Raw genomic sequence first — 27,283 nt, 5'->3', positions numbered from 1 at the left:
GGACCGCACCGCCACTTCCCAGCAAATTAGGGACACTGTTGCTCCTGGGGTATCGGCGAGGACCATTCGCAACCGTCTCCATGAACCTGGGCTACGGTCCCGCACACCGTTAGGCCGTCTTCCGCTCACGCCCCAACATCGTGCAGCCCGCCTCCAGTGGTGTCGCGACAGGCGTGAATGGAGGGATGAATGGAGACGTGTCGTCTTCAGCGATGAGAGTCACTTCTGCCTTGGTGCCAATGATGGTCGTATGCGTGTTTGGCGCCGTGCAGGTGAGCGCCACAATCAGGACTGCATACGACCGAGGCACACAGGGCCAACACCCGGCATCATGGTGTGGGGAGCGATCTCCTAAACTGGCCGTACACCACTGGTGATCGTCGAGGGGACACTGAATAGTGCACGGTACATCCAAACCGTCATCGAACCCATCGTTCTACCATTCCTAGACCGGCAAGGGAACTTGCTGTTCCAACAGGACAATGCACGTCCGCATGTATCCCGTGCTCTAGAAGGTGTAAGTCAACTACCCTGGCCAGCAAGATCTCCGGATCTGTCACCCATTGAGCATGTTTGGGACTGGATGAAGCGTCGTCTCACGCGGTCTGCACGTCCAGCACGAACGCTGGTCCAACTGAGGAGCCAGGTGGAAATGGCATGGCAAGCTGTTCCACAGGACTACATCCAGCATCTCTACGATCGTCTCCATGGGAGAATAGCAGCCTGCATTGCTGCGAAAGGTGGATATACACTGTACTAGTGCCGACATTGTGCATGCTCTGTTGCCTGTGTCTATGTGCCTGTGGTTCTGTCGTTGTGATCATGTGATGTATCTGACCCCAGGAATGTGTCAATAAAGTTTCCCCTTCCTGGGACAATGAATTCACGGTGTTCTTATTTCAATTTCCAGGAGTGTATGATAAAGTTTCACGATTAGACAGCTACAGCTCCATTTGGAAGCTGTTGGTACATGCTGATGTACGTCGGACCACTTCTCAATGCTACCAATCTGTGATGTAATAATAGTAAGTGTTTTACTGCTTTAATTTAATTTCCTGTTTATGAGTACAAATAAGTTCCACATTTGAACGTGAGAGTCCTTATAAATGAGCTTTTATGAAACTGGTGCAGCAAGAATTGCCTGTGATACCATCTCTCAAAGGCCACCTTCGTTTAGTTCGTAATTATGGCCTCCTGTATTCTAGGTGACTGTGCCCTGTCATGTTTGTGGAACAATATTGACAGGCATAGAAGATGCTACAGGAGAAAGATTTCCTGCAGTGATGACAATACTTACAGTTTGCACTTTGAATGGATCACTTATACTGGAAATGATTCTGTGTAGACAAAGCATATTGTGAAATGTTAACTTCCATGGCTGGAATTGTCACAATTTATAAAATGTTCCTGGCTGTTATGCCATGGTCAAATGGATTACACCTTAAATTGTATTGTTTAGAGTGTTATAAAAAGTAATCTAATAAAGTACCCCGTCTAACCTCTGACAGAGATGATACAAATCAGTGTCTTTAATATGTAGATTGCTCTTCACCACATTTATATCTTTTAAATCAAGTGCGATATTCTGTCAAGCTGAAAGGTAACTTTCTTGGATGAAAACACTATTTTGTCGAAAGAAAAAAATAATTTGGTGACATTCATATTATATTGAAAGAGTGTATATAACTCAAAACACGAGTTTCAGTACAGTCTATATAACTCTTAGTGGCCCCAGTTCCCCTCTGAATATTTCGGAAGATATTGTGAATTCTCACTGGTCCCAGTGTTTGGGTTGTAACTGTAATTTTAACTGTCAAACTGTGTAAATTTAATTCCTGTGGATCACTGCAGGAAAGTATTACTTCCTACAAATCCCTGAGAGCTGGCGCCACTTTATACTTTACCCGTCATACGATGAGCCATATTTGTTTAGATTTTTAAGTGTGATGCAATGAACAACAATTCTGTTTTCCACTGTGGGGGGCCATAAATCACCTGTGTGTGTGTGTGTGTGTGTGTGTGTGTGTGTGTGTGTCATTTTAATACATAATTATGGTTGTAGTAAACAAGTGAGAACAATGTTCGCGTTCATCACCACTTTAAAACATTAGTGCTATAGTGTTTTTGTTTACTATAACCAGTTTCATATGAATATGACGGATGTACCATTTGTATACACCCATGAACAGTGATTGTGCAAATTTATGAGTACGACATATGCGCTTGATAATGGAAAACAGCTGAAATCAGGTCATTATGGTACAAATGACAATTTCTGGTACTACATAAGGACAAGTCATTGTTTAACTTCATCACAAAACACCTTGAAAAGTAGTTGACCAGTTTGCATCAAATTTTTGTACCCTACTCTAATAAATGTTCAGATGAACATAGGCTACATATATTGTCTAAAGGGGAAATGTTACCAAAAATCTCAGAGCTCTTAGCCAATTTACTTGAAATTTTTACACAATATACTAATAAACATTCAGATGGACATATGCCATATATCTTTTGAATGACAATTTATTTATATCTTATTGGCTTATAATTGTAATATCATTAAGTAGTGTGAATCATCTGAAACTTTGTAAGCTGACCCTTACGCAGATTAAAACTATACAAAATACTATCGTTGAAACTGCTGTCCTCACAAATCCAGCAACTAGAAAGGTCTCTCTCTTACACTGTAGACCAGTTGTCACAACTGTTTTACCCATTCATTTGAAGTGATTTAAGTTCCCAGGTTGCGTCTCCATAACAACAAACAAAATCTTAAGGTCAGAGGAGGGGGAGGAGATGGGCAAAGATGGAGGTAGAAGGAGGTGGGCAGAGTGTGGGGATTGTAATGCATATCCATTCCCATATATATTTAGCAATTCTGAAGCATTGCTGCTAGCAATTTTATAACAGGATTGACAAAAAAAAGGAATTGTCTTTCAAGATGTTCTTCTCTATTGTCTGCTGTTCTTTCTGTTTGTAACCCCTTTTTATTCTATCATAGCCCATTTTCCCATTTGACTGAATTTGTGTTTTCCATTGTCTGGCATAAATTCTTTTCTAGTCACCTTGTTCACGTGTTCCCGGAGGTTTCTTACTTCCTGTTCCCCCTAGGCAAATTGTCATTTCTTTCGTCTTCTTGGCATTTAAACCTGCTAGACCAAAAATTAATATGTGGCTCGAGATTATACCCATTGTGATTTCCCATTGCCTTTGGTGTGATAAGCTTGTTAGCTTCAGGTATGTACAGCAAGTTTCCAGTCATCCAGTTTAAATTTTCTTTCGTTATTTCACCTAATAAAGCATATGAATTGTTGTTAATTACAGTCACTTCTTTCACCCTTCGTACGATTTGAAAGTTAAGTAAATACCTGTAAATTATTAATTGTTATTGCGATTGCTTTATTGTAAATTAAGTAGTTTCTCGGATTGCTTATGTTATAGGTACTCATTAAATTGTCAGATGCGATTGTCAGCCGACATATCAATTCAGCTTAGAATATACCTGCATTTACAAACATAATTTTCTTAAAACAAATTGTCTGCTTGTGTCAAACAAATCTGTATTGCATTATGTTATCTTGCATTTTTGCAAGTATATAATTTGGTGTATTATGTCACCTGTATGTACAGGTGGTTGCAGATACTTGAGTGGTACAACATACACTTTCTGCAATCTGGCATGTGTAAGAGATTAGTGCACACAGTGTACAAATGCTTTACAAGATTCCTGTTTGAGATTGATGTATTAGAGAAAACCAGTCAGTAGCAAATTATCCAAATAAAGATTTTAGTTCTAGAAACACGTAATGTTTCCATTTAACTAAACTGCCATGACAAAGGACTGGTTGGCAAGAAAATAGTTTCCTTAATTTTGAGACTAGGTTAGTGAGCAGCACTGCCAGCCCATGTGATACAATGTGTGTGTTTCATTTGTTGTTGAGATGAAGGTACATAATTTTTTGTACAGTATGTATATAGGCATGCAGCTGGAAGGAGGAGAGTTTGAAAGTATATTTTTCAAGCACATTTTCTGATAATTATCAAGAATTTTGGTCATTTGTATCTCTCTTGAAATGTATATTTAACATAATTTGTGACTGTGTGCTCAGTTTAACTATCCACAGGAGTTGTCAGAGTACAATGTCCATACAATAAAATTTTGTGCATCAACCACTGAAATACATCAAGAGAAATTGAGAATAGATTGCGTACACACATTTCTGCAGTCGCACACTGCAAGCCATTGTACAGTGTTATAGTAAGTTGTATCCACCATCCTTTTCATTCCATTGTCTAATTCCTTTGTCAGATAATAAATGGGAAAAGTTATTCTTCCTCTGCACTTTTCTAAGAGGCATAATTATTCTGTGATTCTTCAGTTTCTCCTGGAATGTTTGTTGTTCAAACAGTCCATGGTAAGAAATGTCGCTATCATTAGGTGTGCTGACAAACTGAGCTCCTGAGGGCATGCAGCCGATTTATATCCCCACCCACTGCAAGCAGTTCCCTCCATAGGGCACTCGTCAGCAGTCACGGAGATGATTGCATTGGCGTCTGTGGTAGCGTTGATGTTGCTGCCCTGTCCACCCTAGTCGCCAGATTGGTGTTTGCTGAACTTCTTGTAATTAGACCCAGGGCTGGTTCCCAAGCTTGGCCCACACAAGGTATAATATTTCAATCCATAGAACTTCTTACCCCACCCTAACCTAGCACTTAGCTTCTTCCTAAGATCTACAAACCCAGTCACCCTGGCAGTCTCATAGTTGCTGGCTTCAGTGTACCCACTAAACATATATCTGCAATCTATTGTACAAAGACCCCCTCATATGTTAAAGAAATCTATCATTTCTCAGATTGCCTGAAATCTGTGTCTATCCCACTCCCACCCCACTCCTTTGGTTGTCAGCATTGATGCCACCTTCCTCTGTATCAATATTCCCTATGTACATGATGTATCTGCTACTGGACGTTACCTGAACTAGCACCCACCTGATTCCAAACCTATAACGTCCTTATGCTCACCTTGATCAACTTTATACTTACCAACAACTTCTTTACCTTTGATGGGCATACACATACACAGATCAAAAGCATGGCCATGGGAGTCGGGATGGCTCTTTCCTATGCCAATTTTTTGGTTTCCTGGGATCTATTAGCATTCAGCCCCTGGTTTGGTTTAAATATATTGATGACATCTTTGCCATAAGGATTCATGGTGAGGCTGACTAATTAAAATTTTTATGATCTCTAAATACATTCTCACAACTCAATTTCGCATGGACCTATTCCAAATCCCATGGTACTTTCCTTGATATTGACCTGATCCTCATTGAGGTTCAGTTAACACCTTCTGTCCATATTAAACCTCCTAACAAGCAACAGTACTTAGATTTTGACAGTTGCCATCCTTTCCATGTCAAATGTTCCATCCCATGCAGACTCTTTACAACAAAGCACCATAATTGTCAATCCAGTCTTCACTGGACAAAGTTACCCATTGTTCAAAAGCAGATTCCTTGAGACATCATATCCAATCCTAGTACTGCTGATCCATCCAAAAAACTACTGAAATCACACCCTGAAGTGGGGTCCATTCTGTCCTGACTTTTTTTTCCTCCCACCACACCTACAATAGCTTCACCACCACTACGCCTACCCCCTCCCCATCTCCACAGTATCCTGGTCAGACTCTATGCTGCTCCTGCACCCATTTCCTTACCCTATGGCTCCAATCCCTATGATTACTCATGCTGTAAGACTTGCCCTATGCACCCTCCTACTACCACCTGCACCAGCCCAGTAACTGGCAAAACATATACAATCAAAGGGAGAGCTATCTGTGAGACATGATGCTGTGTACCAGTAAATTGAAACACTGTTCAGACTTACACATTGGTATAACAAGCACCAAGTCATTAGTTATGATGAATGGACTTAGAAAAGGGGGTATACTGACAGCACACATTGTCCTGTTACAGAACATGCTCTGCTACATGAGTCATGATCTTGGTGTCTGTTTTACCTCTTGTGCTATCTGGATTCTCCTGCCTGACATCAGTTTCTCAGTATCTCATATGTGAGAATTGGCATTACAACACGCCCTTGGTTGCCAGCCACCTGGCCTTAATTTACATTAACACCTTAGATCTCAAAATTTTCTTTTAGTCACTATTCCTTTCTTCACTACCTTTTAGTTTTCTATATCTTTTATTTTCTGTCTTGTCTTTTTTACACTCCCCCCCACCTCCCATGTCTAACCTGTCTGCTATACAGGGTGTTTGGGGAGGAAAGGTCAATATTTTAAACAGTGATAGTATAAGTAATTCTGAAGAAAAAATGATGTATGAACATTGGTATGGGTATTGAAAGGAACTTTAATTTGCAAAATTGATTGCACAGTATGAACGTATACCCAATACAATTGGACCATAACATGATTTTCTTGCAAACAGTGCACGGGTACATGCCATGTTTATGCTACGCAACCTACCACATTTTATGTGACATACATAGTACAATCACCCACCGTTTCTGCAATTGTACTGTGTTAGCCGCATTGTGTAGTGTACCAGCGATGGATCAGTTAGCTGTGTAGTGTATGGTGTTCACTGTGTTTGTACAAGCACTGCTAACAATGCCACACATTTAGAGTAGTGAGGAATATGCAGATATGGTGTATGTTTACGGCTTCTGCGAAGGTAGTGCTACCACTGCAAGAGAGGAATACCACAGACACTTTCTGACTTGATGATTATCACTTTGCATGCAACAGACATTTTTTGTCCAAGCGTGCATGTCCACACGTATATGGGAAACATTACATGCGGAAAACCTGTATCCATTTCGCATACAGCATGTCCAAAATGTCTATGTTGGCGACAATGTCCAATGACTTCAACTCTTGTCACTGGATAATTGAGAATAGTCATTTGCTTCCATATATACTATTCACTGACAAAGCCCAGTTTTCACGACGTGGAATAAACAACACACGCAATAATCATTGATGGTCACGGGAAAATACACAAGCTTCAGTGGATATCAATTTCCAAGTTCATTTTGCGATAAATGTTTGGTGCAGCATGATTGGTAACATTTTGGTAGGTCCATTTGTTATCAATCAGCAATTGGGAGAGAGATACTCACGTTTTTTGGAAAATTCGTTTGTGGAACAGTTGGAAGACGTTCCTTTAGCCAAGCGAACCGGAATGTACTTTCAACGTGACAGTGCCCCTCCACATGTTACCTTACGTGTGAGGGACCATCTCAAACGCACCCACCCTAATCGCTGGATTGGCCATGGCAGTGCTATTAACTGGCCTCCAAGATCACCTGACCTTATATCTTTAGATTTGTTTTGTGGCGTTGGATGAAATCAGAAGTGCACAAAGTGAAGGTAAATACACAATATGAACTGCTTCGTCGCATCATGGACGCTGCTGAATTGATTAGGAACCAACCACAGGCAATTGAACAAGCAACACAACATTGACGTTCATGGTGGGATATTCAAACCTGTTCTGTGAACTTTACAACATCTGTGCGATAAGTGTTAAAGCCATTTGCAAAAGATGTGGTACATCTTTTTCAACTGAATACATGCAACATGCATGTTGTAATGCATTATGTACTAAATGCAAAGTAAATAAACATTATGTAAAATTGTGTAACATAACTGTACTTCTCTGTAACATTGTTTTCAAGAAAATCACATTACAGTCCAGTTGTATTGCATATACGTTCACGTTGTGCACATCAATTTTGCAGAATTGAAGTTCCTTTCAATACCCATACCTCCCTAACGAAGCATTTGCGGACCTATGTTCGTATAACATTTTTTGTTCAGAATTACTGGGACTATCACTGTGTACAATGTTTTGTCAGTAACCCTTATGTTTTCAAATCTCATTCTGTGCGACATCCAACAATCAGTCTTTCCTTCTCATCCCATCCACTAAATCCAACCTGATGCAGGATTCAGGCCAACTTTTCTGAACACTCATTCCATAAACCTTGCCAGTCTCTTCCCTTCATCCTTCTTCCTTCCCCTTCAACCTATCTGTCAGAAGAAGGGGCCACTGGCTCCAGAAGGTTGCACATTTCCTTAACTTTTGTATGCAATTTCTCCTGCCACTGCTTGGTGAGTAGATTCTTTCGTTAGCTGCTACACTACTGCACTGTGAAATTCCTGGATAAAGATTCAACAGATGACAACCATTGGCTTTAAAGAGTAAACAGACAAAAAAGATATTACAAGATTATCATGGTATTTACGTGAAACAAGGTAAACTTTATTTCCAGGATGTTCGTGACAAATATGAAAAAATATGTGAAGATGCTTTGGAAAATGCGAGAAAAGAGACACACATAAAGTATAAGGACTGGCTTGATTCTCCATGGTCTGGTTTCTTTGAAGGCAAAGATCCACTGAAAGTATCTCCAACTGGTGTCAAGGAGGACACCCTGGTTCACATTGGCAAGAAAATGTCATCACCACCACCAAATGCTGCAGAATTTGAAATACATAGAGGTTTGTATTAAATTATTCAATAACACTCTCTCTCTCTCTCTCTCTCTCTCTCTCTCTCTCTCTCTCTCTCTCTCTTTCTCTTTCTCAAGAGGTTACCTTGAGGAAATAGCTGAGATGGTTTTAGCAAGGCCAGAGTAGAAAAAATTATCCTACCTTTCACAAATGTTAGGTACTACTTGAAGAGGAAAGAGGGATAGGTTGGAAAAAATTGATGGGAGGGTGGATCACTGTGACTATAGGATGAGGGATGAGACGGACCAGTAATTTGCTCCCTTTCATTCTGGGTCTGAATGATGTGCCCTTCCTGTATAACATTGCCCAAGATATCACTTTTTCTTTCTTGAGGAAGGAACTAATAGTTCCAAAAGTTAGGACAACTGTGCTCTGTGTGTGTTTGGAGGAGGGGGTGGGGGGGTAGTAGCAGTACTAAAAGTTTTTTGTCTGGAAGGTGTACTGATCAAAAGTTCGGTCTCAAAATTTTATAGTATTCTCAAATTAATTCTGCTTTTGATACAATGCTGTTATTAAAAGGAAGACCACTCATCATTTAATGGAAATGTTAAATGTTCGATGGGCAGCTTAACAAGAAGTTGAACATATTGGTTCAACTTTTAAACATGGATTATTTGTCTGAGAGCACAAGTATGAGGGTGATAGACTGTTGTGATAGTTCAAAATAAGAAAAGACTTTTTGATGCCTATAGTGATTTTCGTGATTAGTTGGGGCTGTGTTTGTTAAAGCATGTCTACTTTGCAAAATTCCTCACTAGTCGACAGATTTTAGAAGACAACCGGCTCATTACTTAAAGCCACACTTAAGTCTCTTATTAATCTTTCGTACAATCTGGTATTGTGTGGAAGTTGTCCTGGAGACACCTAATTAACATTGTTGTGGTTGCGGTCTTCAGTCCTGAGACTGGTTTGATGCAGCTCTCCATGCTGCTCTATCCTGTGCAAGCTTCTTCATCTCCCAGTACCTACTGCAACCTACATCCTTCTGAATCTGCTTAGTGTATTCATCTCTTGGTCTCCCTCTACGATTTTTACCCTCCACGCTACCCTCCAATGCTAAATTTGTGATCCCTTGATGCCTCAAAACATGTCCTACCACCGATCCCTTCTTCAAGTCAAGTTGTGCCACAAACTTCTCTTTTCCCCAATCCTATTCAATACCACCTCATTAGTTACGTGATCTACCCACCTTATCTTCAGCATTCTTCTGTAGCACCACATTTCGAAAGCTTCTATTCTGTTCTTGTCCAAACTAGTTATCGTCCATGTTTCACTTCCATACATGGCTACACTCCATACAAATACTTTCAGAAACGACTTCCTGACACTTAAATCTATACTCGACGTTAACAAATTTCTCTTCTTCAGAAACGATTTCCTTGCCATTGCCAGTCTACATGTTATATCCTCTCTACTTCGACCATCACCAGTTATTTTACTCCCTAAATAACAAAACTCCTTTACTACTTTAAGTGTCTCATTTCCTAATCTAATTCCCTCAGCATCACCCGATTTAATTTGACTACATTCCATTATGCCGGCCGCGGTGGTCTAGCGGTTCTAGGCGCGCAGTCCGGAACCGTGCGACTGCTACGGTCGCAGGTTCGAATCCTGCCTCGGGCATGGATGTGTGTGATGTCCTTAGGTTAGTTAGGTTTAAGTAGTTCTAAGTTCTAGGGGACTGATGACCACAGATGTTAAGTCCCATAGTGCTCAGAACCATTTGAACCATTCCATTATCCTCGTTTTGCTTTTGTTGATGTTCATCTTATATCCTCCTTTCAAGACACTGTCCATTCCATTCAACTGCTCTTCCAAGTCCTTTGCTGTCTCTGACAGAATTACAATGTCATCGGCGAACCTCAAAGTTTTTATTTCTTCTCCATGAATTTTAATACCTACTCCGAATTTTTTCTTTAGTTTCCTTTACTGCTTGCTCAATATACGGATTGAATAACATCGGGGAGAGGCTACAACCCTGTCTCACTCCTTTCCCAACCACTGCTTCCCTTTCATGCCCCTCGACTCTTATTACTGCCATCTGGTTTCTGTACAAATTGTAAATAGCCTTTTGCCCTGTATTTTACCCCTGCCACCTTCAGAATTTGAAAGAGAGTATTCCAGTAAACATTGTCAAAAGCTTTCTCTAAGTCTACAAATGCTAGAAACGTAGGTTTGCCTTTTCTTAATCTTTCTTCTAAGATGAGTCGTAAGGCTAGTATTGCCTCATGTGTTCCAACATTTCTACGGAATCCAAACTGATCTTCCCCGAGGTCGGCTTCTACTAGTTTTTCCATTCGTCTGTAAAGAATTCGTGTTTGTATTTTGCAGCTGTGGCTTATTAAACTGACTGTTCAGTAATTTTCACATCTGTCAACACCTGCTTTCTTTGGGATTGGAATTATTATATTCTTCTTGAAGTCTGAGGGTATTTCGCCTGTCTCATACATCTTGCTCACCAGATGGTAGAGTTTTGTCATGACTGGCTCTCCCAAGGCCATCAGTAGTTCTAATGGAATGTTGTCTACTCCCGGGGCCTTGTTTCGACTCGGGTCTTTCAGTGCTCTGTCAAACTCTTCACGCAGTATCTTATCTCCCATTTCGTCTTCATCTACATCCTCTTCCATTTCCATAATATTGCCCTCAAGCACATCGCCCTTGTATAAACCCTCTGTATACTCCTTCCACCTTTCTGCCTTCCCTTCTTTGCTTAGAACTGGGTTGCCATCTGAGTTCTTGATATTCATACAAGTGGTTCTCTTCTCTCCAAAGGTCTCTTTAATTTTCCTGCAGGCAGTACCTATCTTACCCCTAGTGAGACAAAGCTCTACATCCTTACATTTGTCCTCTAGCCATCCCTGCTTAGCCATTTTGCACTTCCTGTCGATCTCATTTTTGAGACGTTTGTATTCCTTTTTGCCTGCTTCATTTACTGCATTTTTAAGGATTTCTATTAGCCCTCGTCTTTTTACCTACTTGATCGTCTGCTGCCTTCACTACTTCATCCCTCAGAGCTACCCATTCTTCTTCTACTGTATTTCTTTCCCCCATTCCTGTCAATTGTTCCCTTATGCTCTCCCTGAAACTCTCTACAACCTCTGGTTCTTTCAGTTTATCTAGGTCCCATCTCCTTAAATTCCCACCTTTTTGCAGTTTCTTCAGTTTCAATCTGCAGTTCATAACCAATAGATTGTGGTCAGAATCCACATCTGCCCCTGGAAATGTCTTACAATTTAAAACCTAGTTCCTAAATCTCTGTCTTACCATTATATAATCTATCTGATACCTTTTAGTATCTCCAGGATTCTTCCAGGTATACAACCTTCTTTTATGATTCTTGAACTAAGTGTTAGCTATGATTAAGTCATGCTCTGTGCGAAATTCTACAAGGCGGCTTCCTCTTTCATTTCTTCCCCCCAATCCATATTCACCTACTATGTTTCCTTCTCTCCCTTTTCCTACTGACGAATTCCAGTCACCCATGACTATTAAATTTTTATCTCCCTTCACTACCTGAATAATTTCTTTCATCTCGTCATACATTTCATCTATTTCTTCATCACCTGCAGAGCTAGTTGGCATATAAACTTGTACTACTGTAGTAGGCATGGGCTTTGTGTCTATCTTGGCCACAATAATGCGTTCACTATGCTGTTTGTAGTAGCTAACCCGCACTCCTATTTTTTATTCATTATTAAACCTACTCCTGCATTACCCCTATTTGATTTTGTGTTTATAACCCTGTAGTCACCTGACCAGAAGTCTTGTTCCTCCTGCCACCGAACTTCACTAATTACCACTATATCTAACTTTAACCTATGCATTTCCCTTCTTAAATTTTCTAACCTACCTGCCCAATTAAGGGATCTGACATTCCACGCTCCGATCCGTAGAATGCCAGTTTTCTTTCTCCTGATAACGACGTCCTCTTGAGTAGTCCCCGGCCAGTGATCCGAATGGGGGACTATTTTACCTCCGGAATATTTTACCCAAGAGGACGCCATCATTATTTAATCATACAGTAAAGCTGCATTTCCTCGGGAAAAATTACGGCTGTAGTTTGTCCCCTTGCTTTCAGCCGTTCGCAGTACCAGCACAGCAAGGCCGTTTTGGTTAATGTTACAAGGCCAGATCAGTCAATCATCCAGACTGTTGCCCCTGCAACTACTGAAAATGCTGCTGCCCCTCTTCAGGAACCACATGTTTGTCTGGCCTCTCAACAGATACCTCTCCTTTGTGGTTGCACCTACGATACGGCCATCTGTATCGCTGAGGCATGCAAGCCTCCCCACCAACGGCATGGTCCATGGTTCATTATCATTCTAAAATTAACCTTGGTGCAGCCCCATCCTTAACTTCATGTCCCTTGGACTATTTCTGCAAATTATAGCACAACAATAAACAAACAGTTCTCATTATGGTGTCACACAATACTTGCTATGTGTGCATTATAGACATGATGGTGTGGCAGTGACAGACTCCCTTTCTAGATTCAGTTACAACTGTAAAAGTTCATACGTCATTGCTCGTGTTCCAGTCTTTTTATAATGTTCGTATACATTTGTGCATTTCTTACTTGAAGTACAAAACACTTAGAAAAAACATACGTGGTTAAAGTTCATTCATCAGAGGATTTTCTACATGCCCAATTCACAATCAGTTTACATGCAGCAAAGAAATTCTTATTGTCAGTAATATAGGTTCAATGCTTGGGCTCCATACGTTCCTCTGTCAGTGTTGACAGCACTGACACTACAAGGCCTCACCTCTTTCAGCAACGGGTGTTCAGCTTTGAACCCCCCCACCCCCTTGCTCCTCCCACCATATGAATTGATGTCTGTGCTGGCTAATGTTACTCCTGGTGTGCAAGCAGAATCATTATACTTTCCGATCTAAATGAAAGAAACAAAAGTGTGATGTGCCTCATTGAACTTCTGTCAGGTCCTGAGTAATTTACTCATTCAATTTTGCATGTGATTTAAGACTGATTTCTAGTTTGTGTTCAGTTTGTTCTGTGACTAATTTAACTGTAGTGATGTAACGTATGATAAGCTCAAAATGTGTAATCAAATGCAAATTTACCAAATAAATATATGGGGTTATTAATAAGTACCTCAGTTTCTAAAAGTTTAGATTTGTCATATGTGCTGTGGTTTTGTTGGAGAACTCACCACTGGTAGGCAGGTGTATCAGAACAAGTAGACAAATCAACTGCTCTGTATTGTTGCCTTGAATGAACATGCACCTCCCATGCTGATAGGCAACCCATCGAAGTTTTCCAAAGCAGGCTGCTTTCATTGTGCTCTCCTGGATACCACAGCAGCAGTGACTTCAGTGAATTGTATGCACATATTGGCATTTGCTGCATCACAAATGGTGCTCCAAAACTAATAACATATTGTAAATGAGAGTTTGGAGAGGCTCTATCCACTGATGCTGTTTACTGTATGTCTTGTAGTTTTCACAGCCATTTTATTTTTGCTGTTGGCAAAATAGTAATCATTGCATTAATATTTATTATGCTTTGTTTAGGTTTGGAACGTATATTGAAAGCACGAATGGAAATGGTGGAGTCAAGAACAGTTGACTGGGCTCTTGGTGAAGCAATGGCTTTTGGTTCACTGCTGAAGGAAGGAATCCATGTACGCTTGAGTGGACAAGATGTGGAGAGAGGCACATTCAGGTATGCAACTTCACCTCTGACATTACAGTTAAATATATCCTGAGAGCAAATGGGATTCACCTTGTCCTGATTTATTGATTTTTGGAATGTTTGCTGCATTTATTTTTCATCCACCTATAGTTACATTGGGAACTTCAAAATGAAAAGAGGTTGGAATGTAACAATATTAGGAGAAGGAAAGTAGCTACTCACTATATAGCGGATATGCTGAGTCGCAGATAGGCACAACAGAAAAACTCTCATAATTATAGCTTTCGGCCATTAAGGCCTTTCTGAACAACATACACACAAACGCGCACATGTGTGCACTCACACAAACGCAACTCACACACACAACTGCAGTCTCAGGCAACTCAAAAAACACTGCGAGCAGCAGCACCAGTGCATGATGTGAGTGGCGACTGGGTTGGGGTAAGGAGAAGGTTGAGGCGGGGAAGGGGAGGGATAGTATGAAGGGGGTGGCGGACAGACATTAGTCCAGCCCCTTCCCTGTTCCCATTCCAGTACTACACAGCCGTCATTCCACCACCACAATCAGCCCTTTTATTTTTGTCCTTTTCCGCTACTTCCCCCGTCCCCCCCTCCCCACCTCTTCTACGCCCCCCGTCTAACCTGCAGCACACTGTCCGCCACCCCCACAGTACTATCCCTCCCCCTATCTGCCCCAGCCTCCTCCTTACCACCACCCAGTCGCAACTCCCATCGTGGACTGGTGCTGCTGCTCGCAGTGTGGCTGCAGTTGCGTGAGACTGCAGTTGTGCGTGAGGGTTGTGTTTGCATGGGGGTGCGTGTGTATCTGTTGTTGACGAAGGCCTTAATGCCCGAAAGCTATAATTGTGAGTGTCTTTTTTTTGTTGTGCCTATGTGCGACTCAGAGTCTCCGCTATATGGTGAGTAGCAACTTCCCTTCTCTTAATATTGTTGCAGTCTACCTGGGATTTTCCATTGTTTGAAAATTGAAACAAGGACGTTGTGTTGGTGTAATTCATGAGATGCAGACTTTTGCTGGATTGTTACAAATACTTGTTCCACATTAGAAAATTGTCATTCCACCCTTCAGTTGGAGAGGCTGTTATTCGTTTGGACTTTTGGTACTAAATAGTTGGCTGCCTTGACCTGGAACATCAAAAGGACCTTAATTGTTTGATATTTGTGCCCTTGGTAGGAGATGAAGTCAGAGAATGGTAGATGCCCAGTAACGTACAAAAATATCTAAAAAATGTGATTTATTATCCACCTAGTTTAAGATATGTTCTTTTTAGGTAATTGCCTCATGTGGAAGTGAGTTGTAATCTTTGCAATTCTGCAAAGATGTTTTTTTCTTAGTTGCTCTTTCCAGGCATCTTTAGAGTGTTTAGCTTTGTTTGCCAATAATACATTTTTGGAATGTTCCACCCAGCTGTCTGTCTCCAAAATTAATAACATATTGTAAATGAATATTCCAAAAATTTATCATCATACTGTTCTGCTAGAGTCCCCCTGGTATATCTCCCTCAAAAATTGGTAACATATTGTAAATGAATGTTCCAAACATATATTACCAGGATTTTCTGCTTAAGTTCTCAGGTATCTCTCTAAGAACTTCCTTAAATGCGGATGATTTAATTCTACCACTGTTGTTGTTGTTGTGGTGGTGGTGGTGGTGGTGGTGGTGGAAATGAGAGTAATGATAGTAGTAGTACCAATACCCTCCATAAAATTGATGTTCCTTTCATTCATTTTGTCCTTTCTTTTACTTTACAGTCACAGACACCATGTACTTCACCACCAGAAAGTTGATAAAGCTACATACAGACCTCTGTGTCATATTTACCCTGATCAGGGTCCTTATATTGTTTGTAATAGCTCTTTGTCAGAGTTTGGAGTGTTGGGTAAGTTAATAACTTTAAATTTATGTCAAATGATTGGTGTGACTAACATTTATGATGATGATGATGATGATGATCCTTTGGGAATTTGTAACCCTAATCTTCTCTATAGTTAAAAAAAAAACTGCTGAAAGATTTGTACGTCACTCATTGAACAGCATCAGTTATTGAGAAAAGAATTTGCATGCTGCTCCTATGTAATCAGCGTAGATTCATTTCAAGTTCAGTAGTAGCGTAATTACAGATTCAGTTCTTTTATTATAACCTCCATCTTCACTGGCATTTGCCCTGTATAATAAAATACATAATTTCAGGCTTTGAACTGGGATATTCTATGACAAATCCAAATGCATTGGTTTGCTGGGAAGCCCAATTTGGAGATTTCAACAATACAGCACAATGCATCATCGACCAGTTTATATCTTCAGGCCAGGCCAAGTGGGTGCGGCAGTCTGGTCTGGTGATGTTGCTACCCCATGGACTTGAAGGGATGGTATGTATAAGTTATTGTTTAATGATAATTGAGAAAAATAAGTTTCAGAAATGAACTGAAAAAGAAAAAGGAAAATGTTTTCTGGAAGGGGTAAAATGTTCTCTGGCCTACAGCCTTGTCTAGTGGCTTCTTGAGTGAACTACACAATTGCTTCTTCTGTTTAATTATGGTGTATTATCTTCCCCTTTTGTGTGAGTCAGTCTACATTTTTTTTAAAGTGTTTCTTTAGCATACTAATTGACACTCTTGAATTACAAAGTGTAAAAATGTATAGTAAACAAATGAATATTTTCATACTTTCAAATTGGTTACCATCTAAATAGAACTTGAGGCAAAAGTTTCTGTACAGCACTGTTCAATGACTTGATGTTGTGCATTTAGAGTATTTGGAATATAAATTAGTCACAGAATGGAACCTGCTCTGCCAAAGGTGTTTTTACAGGGCCCTTGCTTGCTGAAAACACGGCTCTCATTTCTGTGTTTAACAGCTGTGTTTGAGGGAAATGTAGCTTTGTTTCTTTGCCCAGTGGGATACCTATCATCTATCTGAAGGCAAAGCTACCCTCTGCAGCAATAATCTTACCACTATTTGACTAAGTACTGGAAGTTAACGATATAACATAGTTCAAAATGAGGGATAGGGGAGGGGGGGGGGGGCGATGAAAGAAGGAACATTTAAGTACTTAAGCACAGGACAAGAAGTTTATATTTATTTATTTATTTAACCTGATCAGATTAGGGCCATCAGGCCATCTCTTACATCGGACCAGTGTTCCACACATGCAGCATTTCACACATCAGAGTTACATCATGAACATAGTTCAAATGAGAAAATTAGCTTACTCTAGTGACAATATGAATAAAGAGTAGTGACTAAGACCTAATAAAGTAAATGCGGAAGTATTTTAGAACAGGTGCTATACATACAGATAATGATAAAAGCAATAATAATAACAGTAAAACAAAGAATCAAATAATATATATATGTTTCCTTCCATTATAAAGAATCAAATAATAATGATAAACATGACTAAGACCTAATAAAGTAAATGCTGGCAGTATTTTTACATCAGGTGCTATACATACAGTTTATGGTGAAAGCAATAATAATAACAGTAAATAATAATAATAATAATAATAATAATAATAATAATAATAATAATAATAATGACAAACATGAGAAAGATTGGCAATAGTAATGAAGCTTTGTGCAGATGTACATTAATATCTTGGTGTGTAAAGTAGATGTTTACTAGTATAGCGAGTTTTGGGTAAGGGAGATTTAAGGAGGGGGAAAGAGGGAAGTAATGAGGTGAAGTGCACTCATGTACAGAGGAAGGCATTACTGTTGCTTAAGTAGATACGTCATGAACTGGTTTTTGAAGCAGGACATGTTTTTAAGTTCTCTAACAACGAGGGAGGTTATTCCAGAGTCGGGTTCCCGCTACTGTAAAGGACTTGGAGAAGGTGACTGAGCGATGCAGAGGAACAGAAAGGATTTTATTATAATGGGAACGTGTGTTTCTGTCATGTTGTTCCGACATGAGCGTTAGGGACGAGGAGAGATATGAGGGACAGTGTACATTTATAAGGCAGTAGATGAGACAGAGTGTATGGAAATCTCTGCGTTTGTCTGCACGCAGCTAGGACAATTTTGCATATGCTGGTGAAATGTGATCCAAAAGTCGAACGTCACAGATATATCGAACGCAGGTTCATTCATGACCAGTTCTAGATGTCGGGAATTTTCCTGAGAGAGGCCTTGTAGGATAATATCGCTGTAGTCAATGATTGAGAGTATAAGAGTTTGCACTAATTTCTTTTTCAGATCGAAAGGGAAGAGTTTTTTATATTTTTGTAGGACATGAAGGGATGCTGATGCTTTTTTGCACACTGCAGTTACGTGCTCTGTCCAATTTAGATTTTCATCTATTATTACTCTCAAACTCTTTGCTGAGGGAGAGAAGTTAATATTTGTTCCATTTAGGATAAGAGGTGGTACAGATTCCCAATGTTTTGGGCTAATGAGCTTAGAGTGAGCAACAAGTACCGCTTGGGTTTTAGATGGGTTTAGTTTTAGACCTAAGTCCTGTGCCCATTTTGACAGTGCTTCGAGGTCAGTATTGAAATTTTCAATAGCTTTCTTGAGATTGCTTGGTTTCGCACTTAGATACAACTGAAGGTCATCAGCATACATGTGATATTTGCAATAGGTCAGGACCGATGACACGTCATTGACATAAAGACAGAAGAGTATAGGACCTAATACTGAGCCTTGGGGAACGCCATTGTGATTTTATATTCCCAGACAGGACGCGTTGCTGACGAGACGTCATGTATGAGCGAAACCATTGCACTGCGCTTGGTGAGAAATTTAGACCGCTAAGTTTGGCTAGTAAGATGTCGAAGTCGACAGTATCAAATGCTTTGCTGAAATCTAAGAAGCAAATGATAGTCGCTTCTTGTCTGTCCATGGCAAGTTTCAGGTCATCTGTCACCTTTATCAGAGCGGATGTTGTGCTTCGATGTTTACGGAAACCTGATTGGTATTCGTCTAGTAGGTTGTTAGTTGTTAGGTAGTTGGTGAGCTGGTCATGAACTATATATTTTAAGGCCTTTGGTAGTGCAGGAAGAAGGCAGATGGGGCGGTAGTCAGAGGGTGCTGTGGCGATGTCCTTTTTAGGCAGTGGCTTAATTTGTCCCAGTTTCCAGGCCTCAGGGAAAACACTTGTGATTAATGAATCGTTGAAAATGTCTGTTATAGAGGGCAGTAGTTGGTCAATAATAAGTTTTACCATCTGGATAGTGATACCATCATGTCCAGTAGATGCTGATCTAATCCGCATTATGGCTTTCTTGACAGTACTGCAGGTGACGTGCTGTAGATAGACTTTTTCTTTGCTACAGTCGTTCATCCCCATGAAGTAATCAATGATTCTCTGTTTTTTTTGCGGATCAATTTTGGTTGTAGGTAATGTGAAGAATCGGTTTAGTTCTTCAGCTGGGACCATGGGATTTTCTGCAACTTTTATGTTGCCTAAACCGAGACTACAGAGAATTTTCCACAGGATAGCTGGTCTACATCTATTGTCAGCTAATGTATGGGCATGTCTGAACTTTGCGTTTCTCACCACTTGACTGACGACTTTGTTTCATTTCTGCTTGTATACAGCATGATTTTCAGGTGTAGGGTGTATCTTGTATGCTCGATGTGCAGCATCTCTGAGACTCATGAGCTGTTTTAGTTCATCAATCAGCCAAGGTGCAGGTTGCCTTTTTACTTTTCTGGTCTTTATTGGAGCATATTTTTCATATAGTTGAGTAATTTTGTTAGTGAAATCCTGGAGTCTGTCGTTTATGTCCATGAGGGGAGTAGAGATCATCCCCCAAACTATTTCTTGTGCCTCAGTTTCGAGTTCAGGCAAATTTATGCGTTTGAGGTCTCGGTATGTAGACAGTTTTTGTTTCTTTCTAGGGCATTCTAGTGAATACGTCACGGAAATGATGTCATGGGCAGACATGCCAGGCGCAGATATTTGAGAGGTGCGGATTATTCTGTTCGGAGATTTCGTTGCGAATATATCTATGAAAGTGTAACTGGTAGTTGTGTGATGAGTAGGTGCCAGCTGAAGTAGCGTCATATTTGAGGAAGAAAGCATCCTCTTAAATTTCCCAGTGGAAGGACTATTGCACAGAAAATTAATGTTAGTGTCACCTGCTATAATTACATGTTCATATGACGATTCGAGACTAGAGAGGGCAGTTTCGAAGCAGGCGAACCCACCTACTTTAGGAGGTTTGTAAAGGACACATATTAAGCACTTTCTGTTAAGTGATTTGATCTCTATGAACATATATTCCACTTGTTTATCTACATTGTTGTCGGATGTGTGTAGTACTGTAGGTGACAAATCAGAGCGTATGTAGGCCCCTACTCCGCCCCCTCGTCTGTTGCATCTGTCGTGCCTGAGAAAGATATAGCCATCTAGGTTTACGGAAGTTGTAGGAATACTTGGTTTGAGCCAAGTCTCTGACAAAAGTATTACTTGTATATCAGCAGTTTGAAATATATATTTGAACTCGTCGAAGTGAGCTGGCAGAGACTGGACATTTGCATGTGCAATATGCAGCTTGGTGCATTCGGGTGTTGATTGCCCGAGGAGGCTGCCGACCGATGTTTGCGGGTCATGGTTGGCGGTGACAAGAGGGTCTGGCATGAGGAATGCGGAAGGCGTGTGAAGGAGAGGGGGGTGAGGGAGTGTTCTCCCGGTTCTGTGCAGTGAAAGCGGCCGGGAGGGGGAGGGGTAGGGGGTAGGTCCCCAGGGAGACAAGAAGTTTATATTATGATACCGTAAAATAAAAGTTGCTGGCAAGGTCTTGGAGACTTGGTGATCGAGATAATGCTAAAATAGTTGTGATGCCAAACCAAGAATATCCTATATTAAACACTATGGTACCTGCTATGACTAATGGGTTCTTTAAGTTTTGATTGTAACTCATTTTCTGTGATGATACCTGGGTGCTCTTTTAAATGAGACTGTTTGGGGTAAAATTTCACGCAGGAGACATGCAATTTTAGTAAACAGTGATTGTAAACTACACAGTCCAGAACTTGCCTGCAATGAGCACACAGATCGTGTGATGGAGGGAGGAAGGTGACAAGGTCTCAGTTTGATACAGTAATATGGGCAAAATGCGGGGAGGAACAAAGCAGTTCTTGGGAAGTCTTGAGTGAAGTTTCAGTAACTTGGTCCTGGTCATTCAGTTTGTTAACCAATTCTGAATACATGAAAACTTTTGTGATAATACATATAGGTGGTTTCACCCTGGGTGATTGTGAGCTGCCTAAATGTTTGGACAAGCTGAAGCAATAGATGTACATAAAATATAAACAAGGGTCAAATAGGTGACAAAATGTCAAAGGATAAAAATAATCTGAGAGAAACAAGTGTATCCATTCCATCAGATAATGACATCCTTCAGATTGTGAAATTTTCAGGTAGAAAGAAAAGGGGTAGGAGGAATAGTTACCCATACTTTTGAAATGGAAGAAAAAGTTAAAATGTGTGTATCGTTGTGTACTGCAGCCAGAATTTAGAAAACAGTTACACACAGTATCTGGAGTCACGTCATTACAAACAGCAACAAACATACACGATTTTTTTTCAAATATGCATTGGCGTTCCTTGTTTTTTGTTGAAGGATGAAATTGAGTATTTTGCTTTCACAGAATGCGTTATGTCAATTTTCTCAGGTACAGGTGATTTCTGCCATTCCAGGAATGCCCACTACATTACTGCTTCTAAGAAATAAGTTTACTTTTGATTATGGAGAGAATCTGTTAATAATAAGAACAGTTTGTCTTTCTCTGCTCCAATTTTTGCACATAAACTTCTAAATAACCTTTCCAAAAAATTTTGTCATCCCAGTTAGTGCAGATAGTGTTTTATACAATTGAAATAGCTTTCCACAAATATTGGCACACAGAGGTAATGCAATTTTCTTTGCTTTTTTTGTCTTCATGAATTTTCTCTCTCAGCAGCCTATCTGAGGAAAGTAAATTGTACAAGAATCTGGAGACATATTGCCCCCATTCCTTTTTTTTAAAAAAAAAGACCATCAGTGCTTGTTTAAATTAGTAAATATATTCTAATCAGTCCCAGTCAAAATTTTTTGGTATTTTGTGTAGATTTTTCATTAATGCTGCATGTTTGAAATGTGTCATACAATGTTGGCTATCAAAATTCCGACATCATGAAAAATGTAAAATTGGCATAAAATGCACCACATACTTCGATCTGCAAATGATTTCCATTTCAGTACAACTGTGCAAAGTTGAGACATTGCATTGAATGTTGGTTGTTTCGGAGACATTTGTGTTAGTGAGAAGTGACTTCCAGCGTATGTTGTATTTCGACAGCAGCAGGATCATCGTCTATTTAGACTGCAGTTCATTATTCCATGATGTTGTTGCTTATGTTGGCCAGGATACCACGACTGTCATGCAAACATTCCATGGTACACAAAACAGGTCAGAATACTGTTGCAGAAACAGCAATAAAAGTGCCAAATTTTCCAAGATTAACGATCTTTTACAGGAGCGTGAAACTTTGTTTCAAAACCTGGAGGAAAATCCAGAGATATTTTGGTTGTATGTAAAGTGTGCTAGCTGCAAAACACAATCAAGTGCCTTCTGTGCACGATAGTAATGAAAATAATATTGATGACAGTGTTGCTAAAGCAGAGTTGCTAAACACAGCCCTCTGAAATTCCTTCACCAAACAAGATGAAGTAAATATTCCAGAATTCAAATCGAAAACAGCTTCCAACATGAGGAACTTAGAAGCAGATATCCTCAGAGTAGAGAAGCAACTTAAATCACTTAACAATAGCTTTGTACCAGTTAGATTCCTTTCAGAGTAAGCTGATGCAGTAGCTGCATACTTATCATATACAAGTGCTCACTCAATGAAAGATCCATGTCCAAAGATTGAAAAGTTGCACAGGTCACACCAATATATTCGAGAAAGGCAATAGGAGTAATCCACTAATTTACAGGACAATATCATTAACAGCGATATGCAGCAGGATTTTGAAACGTATTGTGATTGAACATTATGAATTACCTAGAAGACAATGGTCTATTGACACAGTCAACATGGATTTAGAAAACATCATTCTCATGAAACACAACTAGCTCTTCACTCACACAAAGTATTGAGTGCTATCGACAAGAGATTTCAAGTTTATACTGTATTTATTTGTAGATTTCCAGAAGGCTTTCAACACCATACCTCAAAAGTAACCTGGAAGCAGATTGGGTGCGAGTGGATTCATATTTTCCTCAGACAGGTTGCAGTTCGTAGTAATTGACCGAAAGTCATAAAGTAAAACCGAATTGATTTCTGTTGTTCCCCAAGATAGTGTTACAGGTTCTCTGCTGTTCCTTATCTTTATAAACAATTTAGGAGACAGTAAAAGCAGCCGTCTTAGATTGTTTGCAGATGATGTTGTCATTTATCGTCTAGTAAAGTCATCCGAAGATAAAAACAAATTGCAAAACAATTTAAAAAAGATGCCTGTATGGTACAAAGTTGGCAGTTGACCCAGTAATGAGAAGTGTGAGGCCATCCACATGAGCACTGAAAAGAATCAATTAAACTTCTGTTACAAAATAAATCAATCGAATTTAAAGGCTGTAAAGTCAACTAAATACCTAGGAATTACAATTACGAACAACTTAAACTGAGGACAATACATCTAAAATGTTGAGGAAAAGGTAAAGCAAAGATTGCATATTTTAGCAGAACACTCAGAAGATGCAACGGATCTAGTAGAGACTGCCTAAACTTTGTTTGTTTATCCTCTTTTGGTGAAAGCTGCACAGTGTGGAATCCTTACCAGATAGGGTCTACAGAGTGAAATCGTGAATTGCCAGGATCAGGGAAATGTCATAGGAGGACTAGACCTCTTCAACTAACATAATTTATCCTTGAACAAAAACAACATAATTATTCTTTGGATAATAACAGGTCCCCTTTGAAAAACAGTTAAGAAAATTAAAGTTGATTTGACATTACAAATATGAAGGCATTCAAAATGGTAAGAAAGACAGCTATTCAATTGCAATAATAATCATCTCAAACAAATTCAAGACATAAGACCTTAACAGTATTGGCCTTCTAAAATTTTTGAATTAAATGATTTTACATAAACTACCCAATTAAAATAATTAAACAGTTCTAGATAATTCTCTCCAAAACATTAGGCAGACCCACTAAAGTTCAGTATCAAAAGATGTACAGTAAACTTAGAACAAGGTTACAATTTGTATTAAAGGGAAAACTTCTGTGCAAAGCCAGTTAATCAAAGGCCTTTTTGCCAACAGCAAACTTTCATTTTCAGTGCAAATCAGATAGCATAAGATACTCAGCTTGAGCCCAGACAGCCAGTATGTGCAAGTGCAAACGAACAGCGAGCCACAGTAGGAAATGCTCGAGAGCCATTAACATGGTCGTAAGCAAGCCAGGCCCATGCAGCGAGAAGGCACAGACATGGAACATTCTCCCAGCAACTTAGTAAGTGCTGTCAACAACAAAGAAGATAAGTGCCTGGATTATACTACAAGTTAAGTTATGGTTTAGCCATGATGGCACCTATAGAGTGTTTCCAGTAAGTTCTTATGCCCTAGGAAATAAGCTTCGCTAAAAGAGAAATACAGGAAGGAAGCTAAAATTTCTTCCAGGATGGAATATAATTAAAAAAAAAAACTTGCTTGGGTCTTATAACTAACAGGTGCTCAAAAAATCTTCAAAGGGCTGGAAAATAGTGATATCAGAGCCCAGCAGCTTCTAAATCATAATAAAAAAAAATGCTGTTGATGGTGAAATGAGCCAGCACAGCTCGCAGAGCGCATCGAGAAAGTCCAAAGAAGGGCAGCAGGTTTTGTATTATAGAGAAATAGGGGAGAGAGTGTCATGGACATGATACAGGATTTGGGGGTAGACATCATTAAAACAAAGAAGTTTCTCATTTTGGCCAGATATTCTCATGAAATTTCAATCACCAACTTTCTTCTCAGAATGCGAAAAGACTTCGTTGATACTGACCTACTTGCTCAGAAATATATAGAACTTAATTTTTTCCATGTACTGTTAAAGAGTGGAATAATGGAGAATTATTGTGAAAGTGATTTGATGAACCTTTTGCCAGGCAGTTAAGTGTGATTTATAGAGTAGTACGTAGATGGAGGTGTAGGTTTAGGTGTAGATGAACATGGAAGAAATGGGTTCTGGAGAGATCTCAGGAATCCTATGTGACTGATGCCAGAGTATGCAGACATATTGGTCCACTCAACTGTGCAGGATCGTATAACTGTGGCAAGTACCTTGAGAGAGAAAATGGGCTCATTTGTAGCAGGACAAGTACCCATACATAGAGTGCGACAATGTATGGAGCACCATGGACTGTCAGCGCAATAGTATTAGATGTACACAAGGAAAAACAGAACACAGATAAACTGTCCCCTCCTGAATCTACAAAGTATTAGTTAGCAAAATTAAATTCAAGGAGCACAACTGCAAGTACACATGACAGGAAAAAGTATGCAGTAACTGATAAGACAAGTTTTTCACCGAGCGAGGTGGCGCAGTGGTTAGCGCACTGGACTCGCATTCGGGAGGAAGACGGTTCAATCCCGTCTCCGGCCATCCTGATTTAGGTTTTCCGTGATTTCCCTAAATCGCTTCAGGCAAATGCCGGGATGGCTCCTTTGAAAGGGCACGGCCGATTTCCTTCCCCATCCTTCCCTAACACGAGCTTGTGCTCCGTCTCTAATGACCTCGTTGTCGACGGGACGTTAAACACTAATATCCTCCTCCTCCTCCTCCTCCTCCAAGTTTTTCATGCAGGTCTGTTAAAGGAATAAATACGTCAGGAAATTTATTGCATGTATCAGTAATAACAATCTTTTTGTGGAGTGCGTTCATTTGATTTTTTTTTTTTTTTTTTTTTTTTAAATAGCTGGGGCTAATCATGAAGACATGAAGTGTGTAAAAAGTTATACAATTTTGAAATTATTGTTGTATTTTAACTCAAAGATTAAAGTATTTTTGGGTTTTAACCAGAATTATTCACTTTTATCTATGTGCTGTTGAAATATATCTAATTAAATGTTTTATATTTCTTTCAGGGTCCTGAGCATTCTAGTGCTCGTCTAGAGAGATTCCTGCAGATGTCTTCTGATGACCCTGACTATTTCCCACCAGAGAGTGAAGAGTTTGCCGTGCGACAGTTACACGATATCAACTGGATTGTAAGTATAACCAGAATTATCAAGGCTATACAGCTACAATATAGTTTTATATGATCATTGTTGAATTATTTGGAATATAATTTGATGTGAAAGAAATATGAGGATATGTAATGTAGTTACCAACTCTAAATTTTCTACATGCTAAATGTTTCTCTTTTGTGATAACCGCAAACATCGTTACCTTTGTTTTAACTTGTAATAGGTTTTTGAGGTAGGTAACAGTTTCAGATCTTGTATCTCCCAGAAACATAACAAAGTTTCTTGTTTTATATATGTCATGTTGAAAAAATATCAAATTAATTCTGCCCACACACAATGTATATAGCATTTATGCTTATTTTTCACATGCAATCCATGTTTGTTAATTTGTTATGATCCTGTTGAAAGTTTTCCTTTTGTCATCTTTAAGCTTGAATGCCCTTGTGAAGATGTCTGACCTTTAATTCTACAGATATAGGAATCCTTGGTCTGGATAAGTTAAAGGACACAGCTTCCATCAGATTTCATCAAAACAGTATGACTTTGCAGCATTGAGGGAATTATGTTCAGTAGCTGTAGTTTTCAGATTCATAAAGTGGAAAAAAATGAAAAGAAATACATTTTAATGGATCATGTTTTAACATTTAAACCACCTATGTTTTGTGTGTGTGTGTGTGTGTGTGTGTGCGTGTGTGCGTGTGTGCGTGTGTGTGTGTGTGTGTGAGAGAGAGAGAGAGAGAGAGAGAGAGAGAGAGAGAGAGAGATTATACTCTTTCCCTCTTGTAAAGGTAAACTTCAACATTGTTTGGAAGAAATTATTATAACAAATGAGATGGTAGACCAGGAAACCAGTTATTATAAGATATTATAAGATGATAATAATGTTTAGTGATAATGATAA

The 27,283-nt window shown here is 39.6% G+C and overlaps 1 protein-coding gene across 5 annotated transcripts in view; it reads left to right on the top strand.

The window, feature by feature from the left end:
• Positions 1-27,283, top strand: part of LOC124711137 (2-oxoglutarate dehydrogenase, mitochondrial-like) — a 142,223-nt gene that overhangs the window by 57,594 nt on the left and 57,346 nt on the right. For all 5 annotated transcript variants that reach the window (XM_047241033.1, XM_047241031.1, XM_047241032.1 and 2 more), the window contains 5 exons: positions 8,305-8,533; positions 14,078-14,228; positions 15,972-16,099; positions 16,411-16,589; positions 26,281-26,403. In XM_047241033.1, coding sequence (XP_047096989.1) covers positions 8,305-8,533; positions 14,078-14,228; positions 15,972-16,099; positions 16,411-16,589; positions 26,281-26,403 — 810 coding nt within the window. The remainder of the gene's footprint in view (positions 1-8,304; positions 8,534-14,077; positions 14,229-15,971; positions 16,100-16,410; positions 16,590-26,280; positions 26,404-27,283) is intronic.

Source organism: Schistocerca piceifrons, chromosome 8 (genome assembly GCF_021461385.2).
Source record: "Schistocerca piceifrons isolate TAMUIC-IGC-003096 chromosome 8, iqSchPice1.1, whole genome shotgun sequence".
Classification (NCBI taxonomy): Eukaryota; Metazoa; Arthropoda; class Insecta; order Orthoptera; family Acrididae; genus Schistocerca; species Schistocerca piceifrons.
This window is presented reverse-complemented; position numbering and strand designations above follow the sequence as displayed.